This window comes from Nerophis ophidion, linkage group LG25, assembly GCF_033978795.1.
Source record: "Nerophis ophidion isolate RoL-2023_Sa linkage group LG25, RoL_Noph_v1.0, whole genome shotgun sequence".
In the NCBI taxonomy this organism is placed as follows: domain Eukaryota; kingdom Metazoa; phylum Chordata; class Actinopteri; order Syngnathiformes; family Syngnathidae; genus Nerophis; species Nerophis ophidion.
In genome coordinates this window covers 16,907,627-16,926,014 of record NC_084635.1, presented here as the reverse complement: position 1 = coordinate 16,926,014, position 18,388 = coordinate 16,907,627, and the positions used below count along the sequence as shown (strand labels likewise).

General features: G+C 39.1%; 1 protein-coding gene across 3 annotated transcripts in view; it reads left to right on the top strand.

The window, feature by feature from the left end:
• The window catches only part of LOC133542885 (SKI family transcriptional corepressor 1 homolog-B-like), a 31,247-nt gene extending 21,252 nt beyond the window's left edge, over nt 1–9,995 (top strand). Inside the window, exons 6-8 of one of the 3 annotated variants that reach the window (XM_061887120.1) lie at nt 4,655–4,729; nt 4,807–4,881; nt 7,431–9,995. In XM_061887120.1, the coding sequence (XP_061743104.1) occupies nt 4,655–4,729; nt 4,807–4,881; nt 7,431–7,528 (248 nt within the window). In that variant the 3' untranslated portion in view covers nt 7,529–9,995. Of the gene's footprint in view, nt 1–4,590; nt 4,734–4,806; nt 4,882–7,427 lie in introns of those variants that run through there. The other 2 variants (XM_061887119.1, XM_061887121.1) reach the window with 2 other exon arrangements.
• The last annotated feature ends 8,393 nt before the right edge of the window (nt 9,996–18,388 follow it).

Here is an 18,388-nt window from a genome sequence, read left to right as displayed (position 1 = left end):
TTGTCTATGAGCTGAACACATTTTTATGAAAATATGTTTTTATTGGACATTAATTGTGCAAACATGTAAACAATCAACCGTACAGTGTATCCGGAATGTATTCACAGCGCTTCACTATTTCCACATTTTGTTTTGTTACAGCCTTATTACAATGGAATGGAATGAATTAATGTTGGTCCTTAACATTTAACAAACAAGAACCCATAATGACAGTGTGAAGTTTTTTTGTTTTTTTTTAAGTAAAACATTAAAAACAATTAAAAATGACATGTACAAAGGTATTTACAGCATTTGTTGATGCACATTTGGAAGCAATTACAGCCTCGAGTCTTTTTGAATACTATGTTACAAGCTTGGCACACCTACCTTTGGGCAGTTTTGCCCATTCCTCTTTGCAGTACCTCCATCAGGTTGGATTTGACGAGTTGGTTTTCATCCAGGATGTCTCTATACATTGCTGCATTCATATTTCCCTCTATCCCGACTAGTCTCCCAGTTCCTGCCACTGAAAAACATCCCCACAGCATGATGCTGCCACCACCATGCTTCACTGTAGGATGGCAGTGGCTTGGTGGTGAGCGGTGCCTGGTTTCTTCCTTCCAAACATGACGCCTGGCCTTCACAACAAAGAGTTCAATCTTTGTTTCATCAGACCAGCGAACTTTATTTCTCATAGCCTGAAAGTCTTTCAGGTGCATTTTGGCAAACCTTTTACTAAGAAATGGCTTCCGTCTGGTCAGTATATCGCACAGGCCTGATTGGTGGATTGCTGCAGAGATGGTTGTCCTTCTGGAAGGTTCTCCTCTCTCCACAGAGGAATGTTGTAGCTGTGACAGAGTGACCATCACGTTTTTGGTCACCTCCCTGACTTGACTAAGATTAATGTTGCAACGTACAGACATATCCTGGATGAAAACTGATGCTTCTCATCCAACCTGATGGAGCTTGAGTGGTGCTGCAAAAAGAAATGGGTGAAACTGGCCAAAGATAAGTGTGCCAGGCTTGTGGCCATACTTGCCAACCTTGAGACCTCCAATTTCGGGGGGTGGGGCGGACGCGTGGTTGGGGCGGGGGCGTGGTTAAGAGGGGAGGAGTATATTTACAGCCAATTCACCAACTCGAGTATTTCATATTTATTTCAGTGAATTCTAGCTATATTTATTTTATTATATATATATATATAAATAAAATAAATAGTTGAATATCAGACGGCACCTATCAAATACACAGTAATAAAAACACAGTTGTTCTACTAACTGTACTGTGCTTGTTGGTTACTAAAAAAAAAAAACAACAACACTTACCTTTCACTATTTGAGTAACTTTTGTTCTGCCATTTGCGTATTGGCCAATCAAAAAGCATCCCCGGCCGTAACACTATAGCCAACATTCATTGCAACAGACAACATAGATCACTCTATTACAGACGGCGTCGCCATTCCTCGTTCTTCTGCTTCGTCTCCTTGTGTGTGCAGTTTTTTTATTAAAATCCGTAGATGTTGTAAAGCATGGGTGTCAAACTCTGGCCCGCGGGCCAAATGGCCCTTTAGGCAATATCAAATTAACATTAAAGCTGGCCCGCCGCTGTAACACTGCATTCACCACTAATACTCAGACTCGTCTACCCAGACAATAATATTGGGGGCGGGCCGTAAAAGCACTGCCTTTGGCGTTCTCTACATGTCGCCACGTCCGCTTTTCCTCCATACAAACAGCGTGCCGGCCCACTCACATAATATATGCGGCTCATACACACACACAAGTGTATGCAAGGCATACTTGGTCAACCGCCATATAGGTCACACTGAGGGTGGCCGTATAAACAACTTTAACACTGTTACAAATATACGCCACACTGTAAACCCACTGCAAACAAGAATGACAAACACATTTCGGGAGAACATCCCCACCGTAACACAACATAAACACAACCGAACAAATACCCAGAACCCCTTGCATAACTAACTCTTCCGGGACGCTACAATATACACCCCCGCTACCACCAAACCCTGACCCAACTCAAACCCGCCGCCGAAAAGAGGTATTCAATTTGTATTTTTATTTTATTTGATATGCCATTGATATTTTTTAATTATTATTATTTAAAACTCGATTTTGCATGTTACTATAAAGTTATATAAGCCTTGCTTGGTCAATATTCAATGCAAAACTTGTTTGGGTCCCTATTAAAGGATTAATTTGTCACCCTCGGCCCGCGACTTCGTTCAGTTTTAAATTTTGGCCCACTCTGTATTTGAGTTTGACACCCCTGTTGTAAAGTGATTGGGCAGGCAAACTGTTTATATATGGGAAAGCGGACGTGAAAACAGGCTGTCCCCACTCATGTCCGCATGGCGTGGCCTCCAGCTCCGGTTGAATTTCGGGAGAAAATTTATTCCGGGAGGTTTTTGGGAGAGGTGGCTGAATTTCATGAATCTGCCGGAAAATCTGGGAGGGTTGGCAAGTATGCAACTTGTGGCATCGTATTCAAAAAGACTTGAGGCTGTAATTTCTGCCAAAGATTCATCAACAAAGTATTGAGCAAAGGCTGTGAATATTTATGTATATGTTATTTAGTATTTTTATTTCATTAATTTAAAAAAAACAACACATTTTCACATTGTCTTTATGGGGTCTTGTCTGTAGAATTTTAAAGAACAAAAAGGAATTTATTCAATTTTGGAAAAATGCGTTAACATAACAAAATGTGGAAAAAGTGAAGCACTCTCTGGATGCACTGTACATGTTATAGATATATACACTTTACATGTTATAGATATACTGTACATACACGTAAGGACGTACTATAAAACATTTGTTGTCAGAACAGGAGTTTCCAAAGTGTGGTCTGACGGCCATTTTCAGCCCACAGCAAGTTTTTTATTGGCCCTCCACATGTTTTGAAAGTGATGCTAATTAATAATTAATGAGGTATATTAGATATAATAATGCAACTACCGTATTTCCTTGAATTGCCGCAGGGCATATAGTATGCGCCTGCCTTGAATTACTGCCGGGTCAAACTCGCTTCCCAAAATAATTAGCGCATGCTTAGTATTACCGCCTGGTCAAACTCGCGACGTCACGAGTGACACTTCTCCTGTCATCATTTTCAAAATGGAGGAGGCTGATTTCAATACCGGTAATTTGAAATCGCATAGAGGGAAGCAGATTAAGAGCTATTCAGTAGGATTTAAGGTCCAAGCTTACATCACACTCAAATTTTTACTGCATACCTTTGGTAAGTGCCAGAGTTAGAAGAGGTTTTAAAATAATTAGCGCATGCTTACTTTTACCGCATGCCTTTGGTAAGCGCAGGAGTGAGAAGAGGTTTTAAATTAATTAGCGCCCAGGCGGCAATTCAAGGAAATACGGTATACTACAAAACATGTTTTTGTTATCTAGAACAGGGGTTTCCAAAGTGTGGCCTGCCAGCCATTTTCAGCCCACAGCTAGTTTTTTATTGGCCCTCCACATGTTTTGAATTTTATGCAAATTAATAATTAATGAGGTACATAAGATATAATACTGCAACTATTTGCTTTGTCACCTACAGTATAACACAAATGTTTTGTTTTATTTTTTAAAATAGTTTAGCATTGAATTGGGTTTTATCATCTTTAATGTACAACATGGATCAACATGTATCCGATTATATTTTTTCAGTATGCGGCCCTCAGTGGAAATATTGGACCCCCCTGATTTAGAAAAATGTCGACAACTTCTAACTAAGCACATTTTTAATGCAGCAGGTACCGTTGAAAAGGTACAAATTTGTACTTTATATCATCTTTTTGGTAGTATAAAGGCATGCTTCTGGCCTATTAAAGAAAAGTTATTTACTTTTGAGGGAATATTCTTTAATAAAAATGATGTGAAGGTACAGAAATGTCCTCGTCTTATACCTCTATTTATGGTTACTTAGACTTCCTTTTTATTGTCATTCAAATTTGAACTTAACAGTACAAATAAGAACGAAATTTTGTTGCATTAGCTCTTTGTAGTGCAGGATAAAAAAAAAAAGCAATAAGGTGCAGATGTAAATAAATAGATTACTGTACAGATAAATACATTACACTTTTTCACATGCGTCCATGTTTATGGATGTATGTTATATATTTTTATTCCAGCGAGTTAATCCATTTTGGTGGGAGTTGAGGGGATAATTTCATTATGGTGCGTTCAAGAGTCTTACGGCCTAAGGGAAGAAGCTGTTACAGAACCTGGAGGTTCTGCTATGGAGGCTGTGGAACCTCTTCCTAGAGTCCAGAAGTGAAAACAGTCCTTGGTGGGGGTGGGAGGAGTCTTTGCAGATTTTCTGAGCCCTGGTCAGGCAGCGGCTTTTTGCCATCTCCTGGATAGGAGGAAGAGGAGTCCTGATAATCTTTTCCGCTGTCCTCACCACTTTCTGAAGTGGTGAGGACTGTGGAAAAGATGATCAGGATTATCATTTACAACCCTATATCGACATTTTTGGCTGTTTTTGTTTTTGATCGTGTTTTTTAATGTTAAAAAAAAAAGAACCCGCCAGCCCTGTGGTGGACACCTTTTGCACTGCAGTGTCAATCAAAGCAGCCTGCGTGTGTTCAGACTGTGCAGGTGTACCTAATGAAGTGACTGACAGCTGACATTGTGATGTCGCTTGGCTTCACAGAGGAGTTGCAGAAGCAACTTGTGGAGCAGATGGAGCTGCGGAAAAAGCTGGAGCGAGAGTTTCAACATTTAAAAGGTAAAAGCAAACACCTCAGTGCATGATTTAAAAAAAAGAAATAATGAGTGAATAACTGTACATGTGGTATTTTTCAGATAATTTTCAGGATCAAATGAAGCGTGAGCTGTCCTACAGAGAGGAAATGGTCCAGCAGCTGCAGTTTGTTAGAGGTGTGTGTCTCTCCATCATGTAGAACACAACTTTCAATCAAATCATTGCTTTCATTGAGCGTCATGGAAACACCCAAAACACTGGCGTATTTTGAAGTATTCCGTCCAAAAATTTTAATTTTAATTTTTTAGTTTAATGCTTTATGCATTTAAATGCCACCACACAGGATTTGAAATGAGATGCAAATGAACTGTAAACTTTTAGCTGTTATTTCAAGCACCAAAACAGGGATGTCCAAAGTTCTGTCCATAGATTATTGGACTGCAGCTTACTTTTTATTGGCTCTATGCAGATTATAAAAATATGATTAATTCAATAATGAGAAGAATTAAGGGTGTGCACAAAAGTTGACATCCACGTCGCAAATCTTATTCATCCCAAATCTAAATGGTTGTTTAATTTAATCAAATATTGTATGTATGTGTGTATGTATGTGTGTGTGTATATATATATATTTTAGGGCTGTGAATCTTTGGGTATCCCATGATTTGATTCGATATCGATTCTTGGGGTCACGATTTGATATCGATTTTTTTCGATTCTCGTATTAAAAACGATATTTTTACGATATTTACTACTCTGCTAGCATGTCTGTTGACATGCTAGCAGAGTAGTAGATTTTTGTAAAAAAGCTTTTATAATTGTAAAGGACAATGTTTTATGAAGTGATTGCAATAATGTAAATTAGTTTTAACTATTAAACGAACCAAAAATATGACTTATTTTAACTTTGGGGAACATTGTATGTATGTATGTGTGTGTCCGTATATATATGTATGTGTGTGTGTGTGTAATGATTATTTGCAAAAAAAGAAATGTTTATCAGTTTGAACATCAAATATGTTGTCTTTGTAGCATATTCAATTGAATATGGGTTGAAAATGATTTGCAAATCATTGTTTTCTGTTTATATTTACATCTAACACAATTTCCCAACTCATATGAAAACGGGGTTTGCATGTATGTATGTATGTATGTATGCATGTATGTATGTATGCATGCATGTATGTATGTATGTATACATGCATGCATGTACGCATGCATGCACGCACGTCTGTATGCATGTACGTATGCAGACATGCATAAATATACGCATGCATGCACGCACGTATGTATGCATGTACGCATGCATGCGTACATATATGTGTATCTGGTTAGTGCGTCTGCCTCACAATACAAAGGTCCTGAGTGGTCAGGGTTCAATCCCGGGCTCGGGATCTTTCTGTGTGGCGTTTGCATGTTCTCCCCGGGACTGTGCAGGTTTCCTCCGGGTACTCCGGCTTCCTCCCACCTCCAAAGACATGCACCTGGGGATAGGTTGATTGGCAACACTAAATTGGCCCTAGTGTGTGAATGTGAGTGTGAATGTTGTCTGTCTGTCTGTGTTGGCCCTTGTCCAGGGTGTACATCGCCTTCCGCTAGATTGTAGCTGAGATAGGCACCAGCGCCCCCCGGAATAAGCGGTAGAAATAGATGGATGGATGGATTTATATGTATATGTGTGTGTATGTATACGTGTATCCAAAAAAAGAGATTGTTCCTAAATCGTATCGTCAACCACAAAAAGGGAACCCCCAAATATACACACATATGTATGTATATATAATTATTTATATATATAATATGTATATGTGTATATTTATACATATATATATATATATATATATTAAATATGTGTATATATATGTGTGTGTGTATATAAATGTACTGTATATATGTATGTCTGCGTTGAGGTGGCGACTTGTCCAGGGTGTACACCGCCTTCCGCCGGAATGCAGCTGAGATAGGCATATATATATACATATGTATATGTTTATATATTGTATATGTGTGTGTATATGTATGTGTGTGATATGTATGTATGTGTGTGTGTATATATATGTTTATGTATGTATACGTGTGTGTATGTATATATGTATTTATATACGTGTGTATATGTACACAAGTGTGTGTGTATGTATATTTGTGTGTGTATATATACATATATGTATACATATATTTATTTGTGTATAATCATGTAAATATGTTATAAATAATATATATACTTAAACATATATATCTAAAAAATACGTATCCATACACACTTATTATATATAAAATGTGTGTGTATATGTATATATATAAATATATATATGTATTTTTTTTTTTAATCAAAAAAAAAAATGTGCGTGTGTGAAACTTGAACCATGTTTAGTTTGTAGAGATTATTTTCTCCTAAATTGTGCTGTGGAAAAGTAGACTAGAGAGTCCATTATGTGTGGCTGTATCACTTACACGCAGCAGACAGCAAATAAAGGATTGGTTTTGTGTTACGTTGTTTAAATACAAGGTTCTAGTACACACGGGGGTCAGTGTAAATATCACCGTCGCTCTCTTCCCCTTTCTTCCTTTTTCCTTCATTCATTCATTCAATCATCGTGTGGCAAAGGCTCCTCATGCAGTACAACATAAGTGCTACTAGAGACATCCTCATAGGAATAGTAATATTCAAGTGGGCTTGGCGAGGAGTGGAAATGTTCTGACTGATGGATTGGTTCCTCCCTAGAAGCTCACGACGCCCTTCACCATTTCTCCTGCAAGATGTTGACCCCTCGCCAGTGTAGTGGAGCCTGCACCACCTTTAAACCCCCGCTGCTGCCTCCTTGAAGTGCGACACACACACACACACACACACTTTCACCGTCTAGACCAGGAGTGTCCAAACTTTTTGTTGGCCGCATATTGACAAATGACAGGATAATCCATTTTGTACATTAAAGGCCTACTGAAACCCACTACTACCCACCACAAAGTCTGATAGTTTATATATCAATGATGAAATATAAACATTGCAACACATGCCAATACGGCCGGTTTAGTTTACTAAATTGCAATTTTAAATTTCCCGTGTGTTTCTTGTTGAAAACGTCGCGAAATGATGACGCGTACACGTGACGTCACAGACAGTTAGGAAATATTAGCGCTGCACACACACACAGCTAAAAGTTGTCTGCTTTAACCGCATGATTACACAGTATTCTGGACATCTGTGTTGCTGAATCTTTTGCAATTTGTTCAATTAATAATGGAGGAGTCAAAGTAGAAAGATCGAGTTGGGAAGCTTTAGCCACACAAACACACAGTGGTTCCTTGTTTAAAATTCCCGGAGGTGAAGCTTTACTATGGATCAGAGCGGTCAAGCGAACATGGATCCCGACCAAATGTCAACCAGCAGTTTTTGGTGAGAAAATTGTGGTAAAAAGACGCCACTTACCGGAGATCAGCTGAGCTTGTGCCGTCCATAATGCTGCCGTCGACTTGCATCAGACACTAGCCTCAACACACCCGTGGAGACACCCTTCCGACTATCAGGTACTGTTAAACTCACTAAAACACTAGCAACACAATAGAAAGATAAGGGATTTCTCAGAATTATCCTAGTAAATGTGTCTAAAAACATCAGAATCCGTCCCAATCCAATCACGTTTTTTTTTTTCCTCTTCGCTATGAATACCCTCAAACACAAATCTTTCATCCTCGCTTAAATAAATGGGGAAATTGTCATTTTCTCGGTCCAAATAGCTCTTCATGTTGGAGGCTCCCATTAAAAACAATGTGAGGATGTGAGGAGCCATCATCGTCTGCTACGTCCGGTAAAGGCAGGGCTTTTCTGTTAGCGACCAAAAGTTGCGAACTTTATCGTGGATGTTCTCTACTAAATCTTTTCAGCAAAAATATGGCAATATCGTGAAATGATCAAGTATGACACATAGAATGGACCTGCTATCCCCGTTTAAATAAGAAAATCTAATTTCAGTAGGTCTTTAATGATGCTGAAACCAATCTACTGTCGGCCATAATTGTAAAAGTATCTGAACTTACTTTGTCTTTTAGGTGCCACTTCATACATCTCATTAACAATGAAGTCATTAGAGCAGGGGGCGGGAACCTTTTTGGCAGAGAGAGCCATAAAAGCCAAATGTTTTAAAATGTATTTCCGTGAGAGCCGTATCATATTTTTTAACACTGCCTAATGCGTGCATTTTTTAAGTAAAACCAACATTTTTAGAATATAGTAAGTCTCTAAATTATTTTTAATATTATTTCTTGAACAGGTGCGGTAGAAAACAGTTGGATGGATTAAAATACATGAGAATGTTTTATATTTTGAACGTTATTTTTAACATCGTGATTACCAGCGGAATTATTCATTACTTATCGTGTTAAGCAATGTCAGCTAAGATTTATCTGAGAGCCAGATGTAGTCATCAAAGGAGCCACATCTGGCTCTAGAGCCATAGGTTCCCTACCCCTGCATTAGAGTTTTCAGAATGTGGGCCAATAAAAGAAAATGGACTCTGTTCTGAGTCCGAGCCAAACAGCAACACGTGCAACTCTCTACAATATGAATCATTTTTCCCCCTCAACATTGGTGCATTATGTAATAAAATCATGCTTTTTCACCTCACTGTGTACATAATAACGCTGGAATTAATCTAGCGCCTTTTGTAATCAAATGATTGAATAACCTGTGAGGTATTGCAAAAGTTATTACAAAATGTTTTTTAACGTGATTAACCTTTGAACTTGATGCCTTAATCAGAAAAAAAATCTATTGCTACACCTCAAAACATTTACTCTTTATGCAAATTAATTAGGGAATACGTCCATCCATTGTAACTTTATTTATTGTCAAGGATAATGGATTATAAATTACATAAATTATTTATTAGTGACATGAAAGTTTTGGAAGACATACGCTCATGCAATATGGATTATGTTATAACACCATTATATACATAATACTATGAATAAAAAAATACAATTATGAAACAGAAAAAATATATATTAATTTAGTGCGTTTTGTTAACAAATGATTGAATAACTTGTTAGGTATTGCAAAGGTTATTACAAAATGTGGGTGATGCTCTTTTTTAACGTGATAAACCATTAAAATTGATGTCTTAATCAGAAAAACAACTATTGCTACACCTCAAAACATTTACTCTTTATGCAAATTCATTAGGAAATACATCCATCCAATGCAGTGGTTCTTAAACTTGTTGGAGTTTCATATGCACATACACCGAACCCTTCTTAGTGAAAAATAAAATGTTTTTTTTTTCAAATTCAAGACAAAGTTATGTGTTTTTGGTAATACTTTAGTATGGAGAACATATTCTAAGTAATAGACTTAATTTAGAGGTTTTTGGATACTAGGGGAACATATTCTAAGTAACAAAGACTTAATTTAAAGGGTTATTTGGTTAGGGTTAGAGGGTTAGGGTTATTATGAGGCCATGCCGAATAAGGCATTAATAAGTACTTAATAATGACTAGTTAAGAGCCAATATGTTACTAATTTACATGTTAATAAGCAACTAATTAATAGTGAATATGTTCCCCATACTCAAGTGTTACCATGTTTTTTTTACTGGTGCACAAAATGAACCGTGCATGAACATCACCTTGTTCAAAGAACAAAACCGACACTAAACTCACACTAGACCGCATGAACTCACAACAAATTACACACCTGCAAATCAGTGTGACTTAATACGCTGATAGGGAGAAGTTTTTTATTTACACGATGAGTCGGGTGTGTTTTGACCTCTGCCGAACCCCTGAGGCCGACTCACCGAACCCCAAGGGTTCGATCGAACCCAGGTTAAGAACCACTGATCCAATGTAACTATTTATAAAGGATAATGGATTATAAATTACATAAATTATCCATTACTGACATGAAAGTGTTGGAAGACATACGCTCATGCAATACGGATTATGTTATGATAACACCACTGTATACATAATACTGAGAATAAAAAATACAATTATGAAACAGATAAAAATATATACTAATCTAGCGCGTTTTGTAATCAAATGATTGAATAACTTGTTAGGTATTGCAAAGGTTATTACAGAATGTGGGTGCTGCTCTTTTTAATGTAATTAAACCATTAAAATTGATACCTGAATCAGAAAAAAAAAAAATATCGCTACACCTCAACATTCATTCTTTATGCAAATTCATTAAGAAATGCATCCATCCAATGTAACTTTATTTATTATAAAGGATAATGGATTATAAATTACATAAATGATCTATTACTGACATGAAAATGTTGGAAGACATACGCTCATGCAATACGGATTACATTATGATAACACCATCCATCCATCCATCCATCCATTTTCTACCGCTTATTCCCTTTCGGGGTCGCGGGGGGCGCTGGCGCCTATCTCAGCTACAATCGGGCGGAAGGCAGGGTACACCCTGGACAAGTCGCCACCTCATCGCAGGGCCAACACAGATAGACAGACAACATTCACACTCACATTCACACACTAGGGCCAATTTAGTGTTGCCAATCAACCTATCCCCAGGTGCATGTCTTTGGAAGTGGGAGGAAGCCGGAGTACCCGGAGGGAACCCACGCATTCACGGGGAGAACATGCAAACTCCACACAGAAAGATCCCGAGCCTGGATTTGAACCCAGGACTGCAGGAACCTCGTATTGTGAGGCAGACGCACTAACCCCTCTGCCACCGTGAAGCCATGATAACACCATTGTATAGATAATACTAAATTGTATTTTTTATTCTTAGTATTATCTATACAATGATAACACCATTGTATAGATAATACTAAGAATAAAAAATACAATCATGAAACAGAAAAAAAAAATAATCTAGTGCGTTTTGTAATCAAATGATTGAATAACTTGTGAGGTATTGCAAAAGTTATTACAAAATGTGAGTGATGAACTTTTTTAACCTGATAAACCATTGAAATGGATGCCTTAATCAGAAAAAAATCTATCGCTACACCTCAAAACATTTACTCTTTATGCAAATTCATTAGGAAATGCCTCCATCCAATGTAACTTTATTTATAGTAAAGGATAATGGATTATAAATTACATAAATAATTTATTACTGACATGAAAATGGCCCTGCGATTAGTTGGCGGCTTGTCCAGGGTGTACCCTACCTTCTGCCCGATTGTAGCTGAGATAGGCACCAGCGCCCCCCGTGACCCCATAGGGAACAAGCGGTAGAATATGGATGGATGGATGGACATGAAAATGTTGGAAGACATATGCACATGCAATATGGATTATGTTATATAAGCATTATATGCATGATACTGAGAATAAAATATACAATTATGAAACAGAAAAAAATGAATTGACTAACTGCATTTTTTATTTTTTAATGATGAAAATCTAAATATTGATCAATTGCCTTGCGGTGATACATTTTCTGAATAAGGCATTAATTTCTACGATTGTTACAAAAAAAAGTGCGGCTCCCGCATGTTGTAATATATTTTTTCTTAAGGTTTTCTGGACCAAGTTATTACAAAATCACCCAATCACATAACGTGGTGACATTTTATTTTAATTTTTTTTACATTACTCATGTAGCCAAAGGATTTTCTGTTTAATCCGATTTAATCACAGTTTTGAATTTAGATTAATCATGATTAATCACATATTTTTTTTACTCACTGGCATCTTTTTAAATGAACTTAAAAAAAACAACAATATTTGGACACAAAACACATTTTGTCAATGTCATACACAAAACATTCATTTTTTTTGCTCCAAACAGTGTTTATTTACCGTATTTCCTTGAATTTCCCAGGGCGCTAATTAATTTAAAACCTCTTCTCACGCCTGCGCTTACCAAAGGCATGCGGTAAAAGTAAGCATGCGCTAAAATATTTTAAAACTTCTTCTCACTCCGGCACTTACCAAAGGTATGCAGTAAAAATTTGAGTGTGATGTAAGTTTGGACCTAGCTCTTAATCTTCTTCCCTTTATGCGATTTCAAATTACCGGTATTGAAATCAGCCTCCTCCATTTTGAAAATGAGGACAGGGGAAGTGTCACTCGTGACGTCACGAGTTTGACCAGGCGGTAATACTAAGCATGCACTAATTATTTTGCGAAACGAGTTTGACCCGGCAGTAATTCAAGGCAGGCGCATACTATATGACCTGCGGCAATTCAAGGAAATACGGTATACATAATAAGAATAAAAAATACAATTATCAAACAGAAAAAAATGAATTTATTCTGCCAATGACTATTTTTTTCTTTTTTTAAATGATGTAAATCTAAATATAGATGCATTGCCTTGCTGTGATACATTTTCTGAATAAGGCATTAATTTCCTTAATTTTATAAATAAAGCACAATTGTTACAAAAAAAAGTGCAGTATTTAAGTGTAATATTTAAGGTTTTCTGTACCAAGTTATTGCAAAATCACATAGCGTGGTGACATTTTTTTGTTTGTTTTCATATTACATATTACAGCCAAAGGATTTTCTGTTTAATCCGATTAATCACAGTTTTGAATTTGGATTAATCATGATTAATCACAATTGGTGCGGCGTCTTCAGTAATGCGGACATTGTATCGATCCGTTGTGGTGAAGAAGGAGCTGAGCCGTAAGGCAAAACTCTCAATTTACCGGTCGATCTACGTTCCCATCCTCACCTATGGTCATGAGCTTTTGGTCATGACCGAAAGGACAAGATCACGGGTACAAGCGGCCGAAATGAGTTTCCTCCGCCGTGTGGCAAGTCTTTCCCTTAGAGATAGGGTGAGAAGCTCTGCCATCCGGGAGGAACTCAAAGTAAAGCCGCTGCTTTTCCACATCGAAAGGAGCCAGATGAGGTGGCTCGGGCATCTGGTCAGGATGCCACCCGAACGCCTCCCTAGGGAGGTGTTTAGGGCACGTCCAACCGGTAGGAGGCCACGGGGAAGACCCAGGACACGTTGGGAAGACTATGTCTCCCGGCTGGCCTGGGAACGCCTCGGGATCCCCCGGGAAGAGCTAGACGAAGTGGCTGGGGAGAGGGAAGGCTGGGCTTTCCTGCTTAGGCTGCTACCCCCGCGACCCCACCTCGGATAAGCGGAAGATGATGGATGATTTAATCAGATTATTTTACTCACTGGCATCTTTTTAAATGAACTTCAAAAAGACCCCAATATTTGTACACAAAACACATTTTATTGTCAATGTCAAACACAAAACATTTTTAATAATTTTTCATATTTATTTGCTCAAAACAGTGTTCATCTGAAGTCCCGTCTGGGTTTGTTTCGGAGCTAAATTTAGAGGGAACACTTGTCAGTCTCCTCACTACTCCATTTTTGCACGGATGTATGCGTCCACCTGATCACCGACCGCATCACAACACACCTTTTAGGTAACCATCCGCGCTTAATGTAAACGAGCATGTAATCTGCAAATATACACGATTAACGCAATAATTTTTTTTGTGAATTAAAGTTAAAGTACCAATTATTGTCACACATGGATGTGGCGAAATTATTCTCTGCATTTGACACATCACCCTTGATCACCCCCTGGGAGGTGAGGGGAGCAGTGGGCAGCAGCGGTGCCGCGCCCGGGAATCATTTATGGTGATTTAACCCCCAATTCCAACCCTTAATGCTGAGTGCAAAATAATCGCCTGCATTAACTCTTTGTTTTTTTGTTACATAATGCACCGTTTTTACATCATGCGTTGTTACAGGCCCTTGTAGAAACTGCCCACGTGCCCCTTGGCTATAAGTGTGCCGCACTTTGGACACCCCTGGTGTAGAAGGTGATCGTAATACTTGAGTACACTCACCAACAAATGTTTTTATTACTTTAAATCACGAATCAGATGTCATGAGAAAAGCTCTTACCAAGAAGTCACCTGGTGTTTAACTATTCTGAAAAGAAAAGGGGGTTGAAATAAAGAAAAATCCCTATATACAATATATTCACGTGACAATGTGCAATGGCATGTATGTTTATTATTATTATTATCATGAGTTGTCATTATATAGCTTTTGTTATTATCTTAATTTATCTTTTCAGATGATTTGTACCACCGTTCTGTGTTGTAAAGCACTTTAAAAAAACAGAAGAAGGGAAAAAAAGGGCAACATTTCGGCTTTCGTCGTCCTGATAAATACCAAATGTTTGTTGGAAAAGGATGTTCATGTTTTAAAAGCACTTACTTCAGCCGTCATGTATGTTTGAGGTCATGCAATAAAAGATTTTCTCTCACGTTTTGTTTACTTCTCTTTACATGTGATTAGGTAACCTTAAAAAAAAAAAAAAGCCTATATATTCAAATATGTCAAGGTCTTTGTTGAGGTGGTGAATGGAGTGAGTGTGACATCTACCGGCGCCTCATATTTCCTTCTGTTGTATTTGAGCCGCGCATGATGGGACTGATCATGTTTGACATGGTGTCAGGGGAGCAGGCGGATCTAATAGGGAGATCTAATTCTTCTGATGGGAGTGCTAATAGATATTGATCGCACGCCTCATGCGTCCTTTGTGAGGACACACAAAGAATGTTCATTTTAAAGCCTCCTCTTTGAGACGCTTTCCTGCAGGCAAGAGCAGCTGCATTGAAAAATAAATACATTGTAAATTCACCAAAATTGCATTGCTTTTAGAGGGTGGAGTGCCATCTCCGGGTTGGGGAGGAGACCCTGCCCCAAGTGGAGGAGTTCAAGTACCTAGGAGTCTTGTTTACGAGTGGGGGAAGAGTGGATCGTGAGATCGACAGGCGGATCGGTGCGGCGTCTTCAGTAATGCGGACGTTGTACCGATCCGTTGTGGTGAAGAAGGAGCTGAGCCGGAAGGCAAAGCTCTCAATTTACCGGTCGATCTACGTTCCCATCCTCACCTATGGTCATGAGCTTTGGGTCATGACCGAAAGGATAAGATCACGGGTACAAGCGGCCGAAATGAGTTTCCTCCGCCGTGTGGCGGGGCTCTCCCTTAGAGATAGGGTGAGAAGTTCTGCCATCCGGGAGGAACTCAAAGTAAAGCCGCTGCTCCTCCACATCGAGAGGAGCCAGATGAGGTGGTTCGGGCATCTGGTCAGGATGCCACCCGAACGCCTCCCTAGGGAGGTGTTTAGGGCACGTCCAACCGGTAGGAGGCCACGGGGAAGACCCAGGACACGTTGGGAAGACTATGTCTCCCGGCTGGCCTGGGAACGCCTCGGGATCCCCCGGGAAGAGCTAGACGAAGTGGCTGGGGAGAGGGAAGTCTGGGCTTCCCTGCTTAGGCTGCTGCCCCCGCGACCCGACCTCGGAAAAGCGGAAGAAGATGGATGGATGGATGGATGCATTGCTTTTAGAGCAGGGGTCTCAAACACGCGGCCCGCGGGCCTTTTGTGGCCCGCACCTTAATGTGAAAATGTAATGTTAGTGCGGCTCGCAAGTTTTATATGAATGGCGCTTTACAGCGTCACACTTTTCCGGGAGACTCACAATTTTCAGTGCCCCTCCAGGGGTAATCATTCTCCCGAATTTCACCCAAACGACATTATTAAGGGGACACCGTGGAGGCACTGCCTTTGGTGTCCTCTACAAATTGTACGAACAGCGTGCCAGCCTGGCCATATGTTGTATTTGACTTCTGTAGACGCAGTAAACGACTGCAAGACATAGCTGATCAACAGCCACACAGGTCACACTGAGGGTGGCAGTATAAACAACTTTAACACTGTTAGAAATATGCACCACACTGTGAACCCACACCAAACTAGAATGACAAACACATTTTGGGAGTACAATTGCACCGTAGCACAACATAAACACTACAAAAAATACCCAGAATCCCATGCAGCCCTGACTATTCCGGGCCACAATATACACCCCCGCCACCCACCAACCACACCCCCTATTGTAGCCTGGAAGAGTTAGGGCCGTGGAGGCACTGCCTTTGGTGTCCTCTACAAATTGTACGAACAGCATACAAAACAAATACCCAGAATCCCACGCAGCCCTAACTCTTCCGGGCTACAATATACACCCCCGCCCCCCCAACCCCGCCCCTATTGTAGCCTGGAAGAATTAGGGCTGCATTGGATATGGGCATATACATCAACCATATGATTTGCCTAAAAAGCTGAACAGGACAAAAAAAAAAAAAAGGATACTGGGTATTTGTTCTGTTGTGTTTATGTTGTGTTACGGTGCGGATGTTCTCCCAAAATGTGTTCGTCAGTCTTGTTTGGTGTGGGTTCAAAGTGTGGCGCATATTTGTAACAGTGATAAAGTTGTTTATACGGCCACCCTCAGTGTGACCTGTATGGCTGTTGAACAAGTATGTCTTGCAATCACTTCCGTGGGTCTGCAGAAGCCTCATACAAAATGGAACTGGAGTGAGTTTGTATGGTGGAAAAGCGGACGAGACGGCAGGTTGTAAAGGACGTTAAAGGTGGTGCTATCATGGCACGCCCTTAATATTGTCCGGGTGAAAACCGGGAGATTCTCGGGAGGGGCACTGATATTCGGGTGTTTACCGGAAAGAGCGCGAGAGTTGGCAAGTATGTTTCTAGGGCGGGAAAGCCATTCATAGAAGGTGAATTCATTAAAAAGTTAGATTTTTTTTAAGAAATCTTTTCTCGCGGCCCAGCCTCACCCAGTTTCTGCATTCAATGGCCCCCAGGTCAATTGAGTTTGAGACCCCTGTTTTAGAGTAACATATTACGGCGATTTACTGTGAAATATCTTCACAGCAATTTGTTGAGATATGGTGATTACCAGAGGTACGCCGAAAAAATCGACCCACATCCAAAGCGCCATTTTTATTTATTCCTATTCTAAATGGATATATCATTTTTGATATTCAATTATAAATAAACCCCTGTGATGAGATGGTGACTTGTCCAGGGTGTACCCTGCCTTCTGCTCGATTGTAGCTGAGATAGGCACCAGCCCCCCCCCCCCCACCCAAAGGGAATAAGCGGTAGAAAATGGATGGATGGTGACAGAGATATATATATATATATACATATTTAAGTTATTTCTTTCTATATTCATATTTGAAATAACTAGGGTTTTCCATTTGTACAATTTATTTATCTCATGTCCGATAGTGCACTGTGAGTTACCTAGAGCTTGGTAATGAAGGGAGTATAAGTACTCCTTTTCTTATCTCATCCTGTCTCTTCCTCAGTTGAACAATAAATGTGTATGTCTCATCTAGGGAGGGTGAGGGCTGGTTGCGGATTCAAGAAGTAGTCTCTTCCCGTTGGAATGTTGGATCAACTAGAGCAGCTGATATGAATGTATTGGTTAAGCTGATCTCCCAAAGCTTTGGAATAAACTAGAACATATTCCATTTCTGTCTCGATGGTCCTTCTTACTCAGCATATATGTCATCAAAAGAACTTGGGATGGACCAGTAATTTAGATTCTCTGGGAGGAAGAACTGGTCTGACGCAACAATGGGCATATGTATGTATGTATATGTGTATACATATTTATATATAAAAATGTATGTAAGTGTATATACATATGTGTCTATATCTGTATATATATTTATATATAAACTGTATGTATATATATATATATATATATATATATATATATATATATATATATATATATATATATATATATATATACACAGGACTTGTCTCAGAAAATTAGAATATTGTGATAAAAAAAACTACTTATATTTATATCGCGCTTTTCTAGACACTCAA